This window comes from Anabrus simplex, chromosome 1 (genome assembly GCF_040414725.1).
Source record: "Anabrus simplex isolate iqAnaSimp1 chromosome 1, ASM4041472v1, whole genome shotgun sequence".
Classification (NCBI taxonomy): domain Eukaryota; kingdom Metazoa; phylum Arthropoda; class Insecta; order Orthoptera; family Tettigoniidae; genus Anabrus; species Anabrus simplex.
This window is the reverse complement of record NC_090265.1, coordinates 402,229,453-402,243,810: the sequence shown is the minus strand read 5'-3', so window position 1 is coordinate 402,243,810 and position 14,358 is coordinate 402,229,453. Positions and strand designations below refer to the sequence as shown.

General features: G+C 40.2%; 1 protein-coding gene across 1 annotated transcript in view; it reads left to right on the top strand.

Annotated features, from left to right (window-relative positions):
- LOC136856847 (esterase FE4) overlaps positions 1-14,358 on the top strand; it is a 122,844-nt gene that overhangs the window by 6,250 nt on the left and 102,236 nt on the right. Inside the window, exon 2 of the mRNA XM_067135032.2 lies at positions 9,524-9,672. Coding sequence (XP_066991133.2) covers positions 9,532-9,672 — 141 coding nt within the window. The 5' untranslated portion in view covers positions 9,524-9,531. The remainder of the gene's footprint in view (positions 1-9,523; positions 9,673-14,358) is intronic.

Below are 14,358 nucleotides of genomic sequence, written 5' to 3'. Positions count from 1 at the left end.
TAGTATATTATGCCAGGAGATATTAAAGAAACTTGCAATACAATTAATACATAGATTCCCTCCCAAAAACCAGGCTCTACCGTCTACCCTCTCCCCTCCCAGTTTGACGTTATTCATCTTTTAGTGTAGTCTGGTTCTTTCCAAAACAATTTTCCTTAACCAGACACACAATTGTCCGTCTCACTTTACACAGACTTCGAACTGTCGTATAAATTAATGCCCTTGATGATTTTAAAACACAATACAGTATGAATTTGTTGGTTAGGGTTGTTTTTGCCTTGTCAGACATGTCAATGAATACAATTGGCATCTTAATTAATATTTAAGGTTGTATGTTCGTAAGAGATATTTTCTTTGTTTCTTCTATTAAAGGTGTAAATGAAATACATGAAGTACGTTAAACTGACGGTGGCAGATCGAATTCTAAGCAAAAGTCGTGAAAATAATTCTCCTATCTTAAATACTGTAGGAGAAATTAAATCAGTTTGTTTATAATGGTGGGCACACTTGCCTACTCCCCAACACAATTGGTTAGGGGCGTTTTGAGCAAGATTGCATGCTTCCTTGACTTCTGCCAGTCAAATCCAGAAGGGAATTATTAATTACAATGGTAGTCCCTCCTTACTAATGCTAGTTACAAACGAGCTGGAGAAGGATCCCATTCCTACTGCCAGTCAAAGTACAAGAGGTTTCACTCTAGGGACGTGAAAGTTCATTGAGTTGGGTCACAAAATCGTATGGTTGTCTCTAAGTTGATTCGACTGACGTAAGAAGACGATTGCTAATTAATATCTTAATCTAGACTATCATCATGACGTACCTTACACTATCAAATGAGAACACCGAAAAATATAACTTTTCATGGAAGGATTTTCCGTTTAATGACTAAAAAATATTTAAAATAACAACTACAATGCTAAGAAAAATATATAAAAAACACAAATGGATGTTGGAAATGATTGAACGTTACGTTAATTAAAAGGAAACAACCTTAACTTCTGACTCTTGTCAATATTTCGTTCACAACATCAATGATAACTTTAAATTAATCAGAAAAATCAAAGGAAAATCAATGTCACAATGCTGAAGGCTTAAATTTTAAATAAGTTCATCATTCACCACATTCATCCTCAAACTGATGGTTAAAAAAGTCATAAATTATTGTTGGCTTGGCATATCTATTCACTGACCTCAAATACATGTCTCAACATTCCGTTATTATGTTTAAATCATCGCTTAATTAATCAAAAATCTATCTAACAACCTGAACGCACCAGTAACCTATGCTCATCACTATCATTCAGATCAAGAAAATGATCGAATAACATAAGACAACATCGTAATCCTTCAAACAATAACATTAAACAAATAGGAAATGAAATTGATCTCTTCTGAGCTCCATCGGTATCTGCACCTGAATAATGAATATTTAAAAACATAATCATCATCAACTACAATGGTTTCGAAACTACGATGACTCTGCAGCTCTGGTGTCCTCCGTGAAATCAACCTGTAAAAACTACATCAGCTCTAAGCGTCAACTCAATGGTCTATAAAGAAGAAATTCAGCTAGCAAGAAAAATTAATCTACTCACAATATGTAAACGAAATGGCGCATGGCTTTTAGTGCCGGAAGATCCCAGGACGGTTTCGGCTCGCCAGGTGCAGGTCTTTTGATTTGACTCCCGTAGGTGACCTGCGCGTCGTGATGAGGATGAAATGATGATGAAGACAACACATACACCCAGACCCCGCGCCAGTGTAATTAACCAATGATGGTTAAAATTCCCGATCCTGCCGGGAATCGAACCCGGGACCCCTGTGACCAAAGGCCAGCACGCTAACCATTTAGCCTTGGAGCCGGACACCATATATAAATGAAGATCACACATTCCATTTGTGACATGGTTCTCAACTATGTAATATCATTAATTCGTGAAGATCTTATGTCACTCCAATATTGTCCGACTCGTTGGCTGAATGATCAGCGCAGATGCCGTCCACCCTCATCGGAGGGTCTGCCTTACAAGGGTTGCACCCGGCTAGAAATAGCCACACGAAATTAAAAAAATTAAACTCAAATATTGTGCGCAATTACCTATACTGTATTTAATTAATATATTTTAGACGATCATACTACCAGTGTCCTCGAAATGCCTCGAAAATATCATTGTAAATATCGCCTTATGCCTAAGTAATTACCATTCATTTTATAGTTGCTTTACGTCGCACCGACAGAGATAGGTCTTATGGCGACGAAGGGACAGGGAAGGGCTAGGAGTGGGAAGAAAGCGGCCGTGGCCTTAATTAAGGTACAGCACCAGCATTTGCCTGGTGTGAAAATGGGAAACCACGGTAAACCATCTTTAGGGCTGCCGACAGTGGGGTTCGAACCTACTATCTCCCGAATACTGGATACCATTCATTATAGCAAAATCAAATTCATACGCATGACTAAATCAATCTCCACTACAATAAATCTCATCAGGACCCCTACATCGCATCATTCTATAAAAATGCATAATCCCAATGACACATTCACGACGATCGATATAACGTTAATCATTTTCATATTTCGACGACCATATCACAATAAACCTTTCACAAGTCATGCTCACAAATTCTCATTTCATTAAAAATAAATATACTCAGGCACTTCACATTACGAAGACTATTCATCTTAACACCATTATTAACACAATATCATCGCAACAACTTCACAATTACATTCTCTAACACCACGCTTAACATAAAAAATAATATGATCGTAGATGATTCTAAATCACGCACCTGTTATTACCAACTCCTTCTAATATATATATATTCGAACCATAAATTAAATTGAAATTTCTTCATAATGACACTATCTTAACACGGGTATTATCCATGCCTAAATCTATCTGCATAACAATTACTAGCGACCGCTTAGATTCACACGACATAGCGTACGATATATCATAATTCAGGTTCATTCACGACACAACTTACAACATTCCTACCCATCATAAGGCAATGATCGACAAATAAAACGGTTGCCTTCAAGTTGTGTAATATGGCATGTCACAATTTTGACATTGTAAAACATACTACTGTAGTGGTTAGCGTGATTAGCTGCCACCCCCGTAGGTCCGGGTTCGATTGCCGGCTCTGCCACGAAAATTTGAAAAGTGGTACGAAGGCTGGAACGGGGTCCACTCAGCCTCGGGAGGTCAACTGAGTAGAGGTGGGTTCGATTCCCACCTCAGCCATCCTCGAAGTGGTTTTCCGTGGTTTCCCACTTCTCCTCCAGGCGAATGCCGGGATGGTACCTAACCTAAGGCCACGACCGCTTCCTTCCCTCTTCCTTGTCTATCCCTTCCAATCCCATCCCTCCACAAGGCCCCTGTTCAGCATAGCAGGTGAGGCCGCCTGGGCGAGGTACTGGTCATTCTCCCTAGTTTATCCCCCGACCAAGAGTCTGAAGCTCCAGGACACTGCCCTTGAGGCGGTAGAGGTGGGATCCCTCGCTGAGTCCGAGGGAAAAGCCGAACCTGGAGGGTAAACAGATGATGATGATGATGATGAAAACATACTACTCTACCTAAAAGCAGTTACATCGCAGGATAATGAGACATTGACTATGAGTACTTATCATTCGTTGGCTTCATGAAGAAGACACATCTCATCCTCCAGGATTGGTACTCTAACCATTGGTGTCCATCCCAGTTCTCATCAGGTCTTTTGAGACCATTACATAATTTAGCACGACATGCTGGGATTCATATCCATCTCATAAACATCTCCAATGGTATTTGGCTTCATGATACCTGAAACTCGTAATAAGCTATTAGAATAGAGTTACACGCATTAATATCATTCACAATATTCTTACACAACGCTTGCCTTAATATTCTGAGAGAACCAGATACGTATCTCATTTCTCTACAAAGGTTATTTCTTATTATAGTTGACAATATTGTATTACAATCTAGCTTCTCGTCTAATCTCCTTCCGATACGTGTGCAACACTTCTAATACCCTCTAAGTTTTCAACAGAACTGTAAACTTCTCTTATTTTGAAACAACATCTAATACTAGATTACAATAATAACAGACGGTTTGCTTTTAAAAGACTTCTCCATATTTCCTAGCTTTCCATATGTTTTTGACAATTAAACACCTGACTTCTTGATACGGAGTACTCTTACTTAATCATTTACGTCGGCAAATGAATTAATTTAATGATCCGTCACATAATATTTCGGTTATCAATCGACAATTTTATCGCCAGTCTCGATTATCGAATCGTATCGGACTAAATAGGCAAGGTATGACCATCATATACAGATTGAACTTAGTCCATTTAATCCAACTCATTCCATGGCCTTCGATACATTTCTATCATTGATATTCTCGCCATTTATTTACATTTATTAAACGTTTACTTGAGGAAACTGCGATATTGACTTAATTCTGTATTTCGTGCCACGGCATATTATTATCCACCGTAACTTAACGAGGGGCTGTCTGGCCGAGGCGATAACGGCGTGCTCGGTTCGTCCGGAAGGACGGGGGTTCGAATCCTCGTCCGGAAGTCGTAAAATTTAAGAAACGAGATTTCCACTTTCGGAGGTGCATATGGCCCTGAGGTTCACTCAGCCTACGCCAAAAATGAGTACCAGGTTAATTCCTGGGGGCAAAGGCGGCCGGGCGTAGAACTAACCACTCTACCCCATCACGTGCCGAGGTTAACAATGGTGGAAACCTTTACCTTCCACTCCTCCAAGGGCCTTCATGGCCTGTACGGAGGTGACTTTGCTTTGTAACTTAACGAGATACCACGGGTTTCAGAGCTTATAATTTTTCCCGATTCCTTCAATCCGTTGCCTGTTGTTCATATAGTCGAGCGAGTTATACTTGGACGTGTAGTAATCGGACATACGATTTCATTGATTTTTATTTCACCATAAACTTCCAATGTCTTCACCGACTCCAATCCAACATTCATTGGAAGGTTATAATATCGACATACAAAGTATATGTATGTTTACAATATTACAAACCTTCATTTACAGATTAACTGCTGCTAAACTATACATCACATCGACAAACGGATTGTACCATAAGACGCCTCATTTAGCGGTCTAAATGGTTGGTCTTAAGATATTTTCTCCTATCTCATCTATTTATGGGTAAAATTGAGTTAGAAACGTTGAATAGGGTGAAATTTGGGTAAGGTTTTCTCACTGTGCATTACTTTTGGGTACTAATATGACAGCTACAAACATAGAATTCGGCTCACATATGGATACTGGGTGGGCCAGTGTTCGTGTAGAATTAGATGATTCTACCTTTCATATAAGTCATTCGAACTACGAATTATACGTGTACAAAGAGCAAAATGTAGATATAATCGAGAAATAGAGACAAATTTAACATATAAAGAATAAAGATACGACGAAACGTCATAGGATAAAAATTATAGACCACACCAAATTGAACTGAGAATGTGCCATCCGTTTTGTGATACGACTTACCGATTTAGCCGCGAAATACCTCGAAACGGAGGTCCGCACCGACATTAAAATTGCCCCAATATTCCGATATTCTTCGGGGGTAAAAAAGAAATATTTAAATATCTTGGAAGCTTTCCGTCGATTACAGGCCAGTTTCAATTTTCTAGCTCATCTGGCAGATTGTGCCTCAATCTTGCTTTGCGGAGGGGGTTAAAAATGAGGACTTTCAGGAAACTAAAGCTAACAAATATGCAGATTTACACTTGAAACGGATAACTGAACGAAAATTTCGCCAAAATAGTCAACGTACAGACACACGGTCGTTACGATTGTATTTATATGAATAACGAATCTGCTATACATACGATACCTTTTGGGCTATGTCCGCTGGACTTAGCCTGCAAAATCAACCGTTCATGATATCTTCCTTATTAATCCTCCTATCGAAAAAAATGCGCATGAGAAAAATGTTTTAGAAATGGATTTCCATCAAGATTGGTCGATTTTCAGTGAAGTTGGTCTTGTATATATTGTGGGAGAGTTAAATAACTTTTTCGGTTCCCTTTAAATCCCCAGTCCATTCCGGGAATTTGGAATGGTGTGGACCTAAAAACTTACCTTTGGACAGGTGGATGCCAAGTATGAAATTTAGTTGAAATATCTCCAGTAGTTATAAGATATACGTTTCTCACGCACCCGCTCTTGAGTTAAGTCCGGTGGGACTTGTACCGAAAAACAGTCCGTTAATAATATCTCCCTTATTAATCCTCGTATCGAAATGATGCATATGAGAAAAACGATTTAGAAATTATTTCCATTAAGGTAGATAGATTTCCATTAAGTTTGGTTGTGTATATTTTGTAGGAGTGCAAATTCACGGTTTCGGTTTCGTATAAACCCCCAGTCATTTCAGAGATTTAGAAACAATATTGACCCTTATTAGTACCCAATGACAGGTGGATTCTAAATATGAAGTTTGGTAGATATATATCCAGTAGTTTTCAAGTTACAGACAAACAGACAAACAAACAGACACCAAAGCTAAAGTGGTCAATGTGCTGACACGCGGTCGTTACGATTTTATTTGTAAAGATAACCTCGAACGAAAATCTAGAATCTGCTTCAGAACATACAATGTAGAAAAAAAAATCGACAGATCTGCTCTTTGACTGCTAACCAACCACAAATCAATAAATCTGTAACAGAATATATTTTAAATTTTAATGTAGCAGATAATGACAACCAAAATTTTAAAACTCCTATAGTAGTTAATAGATCAATACTTTGTCTTTCGATGCAAAGCAAAGCAAAGCCATGAAGGTCCTTGGAGGAGTGGAAGGTAAAGGCTTCCACCATCGTTCACCTCGGCACGTGATGAGGTAGAGTGGTTAGCTCTACGCCCGGCCGCCTTTGCACCCAGGAAGTAACCTGGTACTCATTTTTTGTGCACGCTGAGTGAACCTCAGGGCCATATGCACCCCCGGAAGTGGAAATCTCGTTTCTTAAATGTTACGACTTACTGACGGGGATTCGAACCCACGTCCTTCCGTGCGAACCGAGCGCGCCTTTACCGCCTCAGCCAGGCAGCCCCCTAACGTTAAAAGACTGCCAAAGATATATCTGTGTTGAACTTGGATAATACTTTTTCTTTAGTTGCGAAGCGAAAGGCAGTAATTATATCAATATTTCACATTCTGTCGTTTGCATCTAAAATATGGAATATTATGAAAAAATCCACCAGAATCTAAACTTATTTTCCATTGGCAGAAAAAAAGCAATGAGATAAGAGACATTTATCTCCAGCGGATTCACCACACATCTGTAAATGCGTTAACGACGATTTTAGGCAGTATAATTTGAAACACGAGGTTCATTCACACAATATAAGAAATAATCATACTACTGCTCTACAATATTAAAGAATGCCGATAGCTATAAATACCAAAGTATAATATTTTTCAACGAACTGTCAGAAGAAGCTCTTAACAGTAATATTTGAAAGAATCAAAATAGTGTGTTAAATAGCTGGTGGAAAAAATTGTTAATTGTGACAAGGTAGATGTGGTATTTACTCATTATGAAATGTAGTTTTTATCACAACTAAGTTTCTATTCCGTTAGTTGCGAAATGGTGTCAGCGAAATGTTATTATTATATTCATATTTCGCATTTTCAGTTCCAATCTGTAATAGAAAATATTATAAAGGAATAATCCACCACTGTAGTTTTTACCGCAAATACATCTCCAGTTTATCATAAAAGCATTTTTTGTTCAGTTTATAATTTCTTAGAGTAAGCTGCAACTAAACTATCGTTTTAGGGTACCGTAGCTTGCATGCTTGCTTGCTTGCTTGCTTGCTTGCTTGCTTGCGATGAAGAGGTTTGGCAGAGAGCACACCAGATCATTTTGTCACGCACTGGGCTATTTCCAATCCATTCCACGTGCGAAGAGCGCTCGTTAGTGCTGTCCATACATTTAGTTCGTTGATGTTTTTGGTGCGTTCCTTTTCTGAGCCTATATATTGTAAGATACTGTACGTTTCCATAATGACCGTTCACGTGGTACTCATTTCTGATATGAGCTGAGTTAACAGCAAAGTAATGTTCTTCTGCAGAAGTGCAAGTATCGTTTCTAAATGTTCGACTTCTTGAACCCATGTCATTCGTATGAACGAAATATTTCTATACCTTTGAGTTAGGCTAGACAGCCCCCAATATATTTAGTGAGGTGTAAAGGAATTTCTTAATTTATTTCCGATTGTACCATTAATCAGATATCATTGGATATTTTTTATTCAACTCGATAAGGCCAGATGTACACAAACAAATACTAAATGGTCAATTAATCTTGATAATGTTGAGTACGGTGCATCAGGTCCGCCTCTGTGGTGTAGTGGTTAGCGTGATTAGCTGCTACCCCCGGAGGTCCGGGTTCGATTCCCGGCTCTGCCATGAAAATTTGAAAAGTGGTACGAGGGCTGGAACGGGGTCCACTCAGCCTCGGGAGGTCAACTGAGTAGAGGTGGGTTCGATTCCCACCTCAGCCATCCTGGAAGTGGTTTTCCGTGGTTTCCCACTTCTCCAGGCAAATGCCGGGATGGTACCTAACTTAAGACCACGGCCGCTTCTTTCCCTCTCCCTTGTCTATCCCTTCCAATCCCATCCCTTCACAAGGCCCCTGTTCAGCATAGCAGGTGAAGCCGCCTGGGCGAGGTACTGGTCATTCTCCCCGGTTGTATCCCCCGACCAAGAGTCTGAAGCTCTAGGACACTGCCCTTGCGGCGGTAGAGGTGGTATCCCTCGCTGAGTCCGAGGGAAAAACCGAACCTGGAGGGTAAACAGATGATGATGATGATGATGATGATGATGATGACGGTGCATCAGTGTCATATCGGTAGGTGTATATACTGTATATAACAATATTTACGTAAAAATAATATACGCCTATTTAATTTATCCGGTTTTCGTTAGGAATGGTAATTATTTTCCTCGTTTGACTACTGCATAATTTATCTGGACAGTTAAAGCTGTTTATTACTATAAATAACAGCAGTTATCCTACAATCGCTTGTAAAGAACATCTCAGTGTGTTAAGATGCTGGACACTATGTGCACAATCCTGGAATTGAACAGAACGTAAGTTCTCACCTACCATTGATCGTCAAAGAAATGTTTTGCCTCAACATACCATTTCAACTCTGGGAAAATAATGGAATGATACTTTTCCTGTAGCCTTCGGTTCCCTCCTTACGAGTACTTTGTCTGAGCGCGTCTGGGTAACAGACTTTTATTATGGATCTCAATAGGCTTTAAAGCATCCAAAGAATCGACTTCAGGGCACTGTGTACTGAATACGATCGACAAATAATCGTTCGCGAAGTCATAAGGTGAAGAGAGTAATAACAAATGAGAATTAAAAGAAAGGAAGTATGACACAACTTGTCCTAGTAAGGGGCAGGTCCAGTGAAAACACGAAATTTAGGAGTAACACTAGTCTTGATATAATTTCTTATCAATGTTTCGTTTCAGGTTGAAACATGGTGGTGACAGTTACGGTGGATGTGGTCCAGGGGACTCTTAGAGGGAAGGAGACCACCTCCTCAGTAACGGGAAAGACGTTCTACAGCTTCTGTGGAGTACCATTCGCCAAACCACCAATTGGACCACTTCGATTTAAGGTACATTTTGTTGTGAGCACTCCCTTCTTTAGTTTGAGCTCCACTTCACGTACCGAGTGAGAAGGTTACGCAGTGAGCTTGCATTCGGGAGATAGTGGTGTTGGCAGCCTTTAAGATGGTTTACTGTGTTTTCCCATTTTCACACCAGAAAAGCACTGGGGCGGTACCTTAATTAAGGCCACAATCACTTCCTCCCCTGCCCTATCCCATCGTCAGCAAAGGATGTGTCTCAGTCGGTGCAAGATAAAAGCCAACAACAAAACCAACTTCATATGTTGTTGACATTATATAGTTCTTTTAGGCTTATGTCGCCTCAACAAAGTCTGCATATCCCTGTGTACAGGGTATATCATAATTAACAGCGCAAACTGAAACAGCCGTAAGTACACGATACTGGAAACAAACACATCTTTATAAATCTGGATCTGCAAACGAGCCGTTTGCGAGATAATTTAGGATTTGTGGTTACCAGCCATCACTGACTTGATTGTATGTAAAAGTAATCTTAATTAAGAAAATGTATCAATTAAATATTAAGAAAAGTTATTAGATGCTTTCGTAGAAGTGCAGTGATTTAATGAGCAAGAAAACAGTCTTACTTAGTATGTTACGGGTTACAAGGTCTGTACAGTGTACTTACTCGTAGTTAAAGGAAGTGGTCAAAGTGCCGTCCTTGTACCCGGATGCAAGCAATTCTGGAAGATGATGGCGCAGAAAGTGAATTGAATTTGTTTGGTAAAATGTAGACCCAATAACACATTCACCTAGTACACCTAACAACACATTCAATGAGAAACATGACTCATGCACAACATGTGAATTTAAGCCTAGATGACTCCAAACATGCGAATACCACAGTACTGATTTTTTTTGGGAGGGGGGGTCGGCGGCCGCCTCTAACTCAGGCCTCTGGGAGACGCCTCCGCCTCACGGAATGTGCTGCTTAACTCACAGGACCTTACTTGGCGGGCGATTTGAAAAGTAGGGCGGTTGGCTAAGAGTGCACCCTTAACCTGAAATGATGTTACACTGGCTACTTGTTCAGGCTTAACCTCACAGACCACGGTTTCGACCCTAGCCTTAAGGGCGTTAACCTTACAGAACCAAGTTTGCCAAAATATGCAAGCTCAAACCAACTGCCAACGTGAATATGGTCAAGAGTGCGAACTTAACCTAACAGGCACGGATTCGACTCCAAGCTTAACCTCAGAGGTTCTGGATGCAATCCTAGGCTTAACCTTACAAGGGCATTAGCTTTACGGACTCGTCTGATGCCCAAGTGTGCTAGCTTAATCTAACTGCCAACGTGATTATGGACAAGAGTGCTAGCTTAACGAAACAGGCACGGATATGACGTTAAGCTTAACATTACAAGGCCTAGGGTCGAATCCAGGGCCTCTGAGGTTAAGCTTGGAGTCAAATCCGTGCCTGCTAGGTTAAGCTCGCACACTGGACCATAATCACGTTGGCAGTTGGGTTCAGCTTGCACTTCTTTGGCATAGAACGTGCGTCTGTAAGGTTAACGCCGTTAAGCCTAAGGTCGAACTCGGGGTCTGAGAAGTTAAGCCTGAACACGTACCCAGTGTAACATCATGTGAGGTTAAGGGTGAAGTCGTAGTCAATCGCCCGCCAAGTAAGGTCATGTGGGGTTAAGCATGCACTCTTAGTCAGCACATTCCGTGAGGCGGAGGCCTCTCCCAGGGGCTGAGCTGGAGGCGGCGCTGAACGCCCCCCAAACACCACTACTTCCCACTCATATCAGTGTGAATAGTCTAAGTTTACGCAACTGAACATTTTCGAGACGACGAGTTGTATAGATTGGACGGCGAACCTATAACCAGGCGACAGCTTTTAAGCCCAAAACTTGGCCCGCCCTAGTGATAATGAGTGTTTTTCAGTCGGTTTCTTTCCTCTGGATGCAACGGGCGCGTGTCATTTAAAAGGTAAGTGAGCGCTGTCAAGAACATGGTTGTCACATTTTGCGTCAATTATTTAAACATGTTAGCATTTGATTTATTCTAAAGACAATATATAAATATAAAAACCTGATCATGAACCACGGCACAAACCAATATCGCAGAATATTTTGTTTTGTGCATAACCCGTGCGGTGGCCATATGCTCTGCATTGAGTGGTCGACAGACAGACAACGAACCTACCAGTTATCTTGGCAACGTCTCTGGCTGCTTGCGAGCGGGGAAGTTACATAATGCCATTTTCGTCAACATTCCTGTAAACTCGTGGTTGTTCCTTGCGTAGAAGGCGAGAGAGACTTCCTGCTGACATTTTGCGGGAAATTTGCGGAATACTCTTGGAGATTACAATCGTCTTCGAATAGCTCTAATGGGGCTGTTAATACTTGAACAGTACCGCCGAGTGTAGCCCATGATTTCACACCGTAAGTTGTTTTCTGGCGTTTGCTATAAAGTTTAATGCATTTATTTTCTACTTCTGTTTTCCGCTTTAATTTCTTGCCGCTTAAGTAATACAGAACCACCATGTCATCTTCTTATCTGTTTACCTGAAAATTCCTGCGCCTATATCTCTCCTCTGTTACTGCCTTCTTATATCCGTAACGCATATCATCACAATTTAGTGAGTGACATTTCATTTTACAATACATCCAATTCTATCCGGCTGTCCTCAGTTATAATCTTATTTTCTATTAAACTTTCTTAACTGTAATACTTTCTTCCTTAATTACTCCGTATGTACGCGAGTGCTAATCCAGAAACCTGGACACTCCTTCCTTTGAGAAAAATTCCAGGCTGTACAAATGTATAAACTTTTGGCCCCGGAACGTATCTAAATATGGAGGCAATTTTAATGACTGTACCGACCTTCGTTTCGGGATAATTGGTGGCTAAACGGTAGATCGTATCACAAAACAGATAACACAATCGCGTTTCAATTTGGGGGGATCTACATCTTTGGTCCTATGACATATTGTCATATCTTGATCCCTTATACGTTAGACAAAGCTGCATTTCTCAATTTTAAGTTAATTTTGTACTTTATACACGTATATCTTATCGTTTGGCATACTTAAAGAAAATGTAGAATCATCAAATTCAGTGCCCACATTGACACGACCAGTGGTCATATGTTAGCCAAATTTTATGATTCCAGCTGCCACATAAGTATCCGAAAAATAAAGTAACGTGTGAAAACTGTACCCAAATTTCACCCTTTTTAATGTTTCTAACTCAATCTAACAAAAAAATATAGGAGATACGAGAAAATGTAGAACACTAAAAGGGGAGTCTGATGGCGGAATCCGTTTGTTGATATGACGTACTGTTTATAAGCAGTAAATCTCGAAATGAAGGTCTCCAGTTATTAATGTTCCCATAAAGTTGTAGGGGGTCCAAGGTCTTTATTTCGTTTAATTGCCAATTTTTCAGATATTTATCCGATTTAGCTCAACCCAAGACCGGATCAATGGTTTTTAGGTTTCGTGTCTGTCCGTTTATTCCACCAGCACGGCGAAACGGCTGTGGAGATCTCGACCAAACTTCATATATAAAGTATACTCATCCAGGGGAAGGTTTGTATATGGATATGACTTAAAAATCACTCAATATAGTGGGAATGTATAGGGAAACCACAACATGTTTCTTCCATTTCTCTTGTAAAATCCGTGCACTATAAGTGCCTCATATTAAACAACTTGTGTTAAGTACATAATTTCGCTTGGTCACTGCACACTATTTCGTTTGAGGGAAAGTTTCAGGCTGTTGAAATGTATTAATTTTAGGCCCTGGAAAATGTATATATATGGAGGCAATTTCAATGATTTGCCGTCCTTTGTTTCGTGGTAACTACCTTCTAAACGGTTAAGTCATTTCACAAAGCCGATTACACAATCGCTGCTCAATATGGAGAGATCTTTAACTTTGGTCCTATGCCTTATATTCGTATCTCGATTCTTTATGCTTTACATAGCGCAGCATTTCTCGATTATAATCGAATCTCTCCAACTCGATTGTGACTGGCATTAGAAAATGGTACCTGTCATTATTATAAAAACTGTCCATCTCTATTGTGAATGGCACTTGGCAAGTGAGCCTGCCTTTACAGTAGAAACTCCCGAACTCGGTTGTGAATGGCAGTAGGAAATGTGACCTGCCATTAACCATCAAAATTTCCCCAACGTGCACCTAACATCGGAAACAACGTATGGGGTCCTTCCCGTTTTGTTTCTCGGATAGCGCTAAGAGACGTGCAATTTAATATAATCTTACTCACTGCGTGTGCAGTACCTTACATAGAACTCCGTATACAAGGTGGAACACCGTAGCGAAGCAGGGGTATATTTGCTAGTAAACTAAATAAATATTCAGAAACATAACTGTAGAACCAACAGATCTACTTTCTAAGAAGCCTCGAAAGTTGGATTTTAGATTGTGAACTGTAAAACTGTTGAGCATGGTCGTATTGTTCCTGTTCTGGGTACGATTTTGTAGTTTACTGCAATCTGAATATCAACATAATTCACTTGTATCAGTGTCTTTATAATGACAAGTCTTGCATGCGCGTACCGCACACGCACACAAGCACTTTCAGTGTGTTCTGTCATCATTTTGTAACTAAACCCTCTCCCCGCCATCGACCGATCCTGGCTACGCTTCTGAGCCGTAGACAATCCAAGATTTGACAATAGCATGTTATTTACAGATGAAGCAG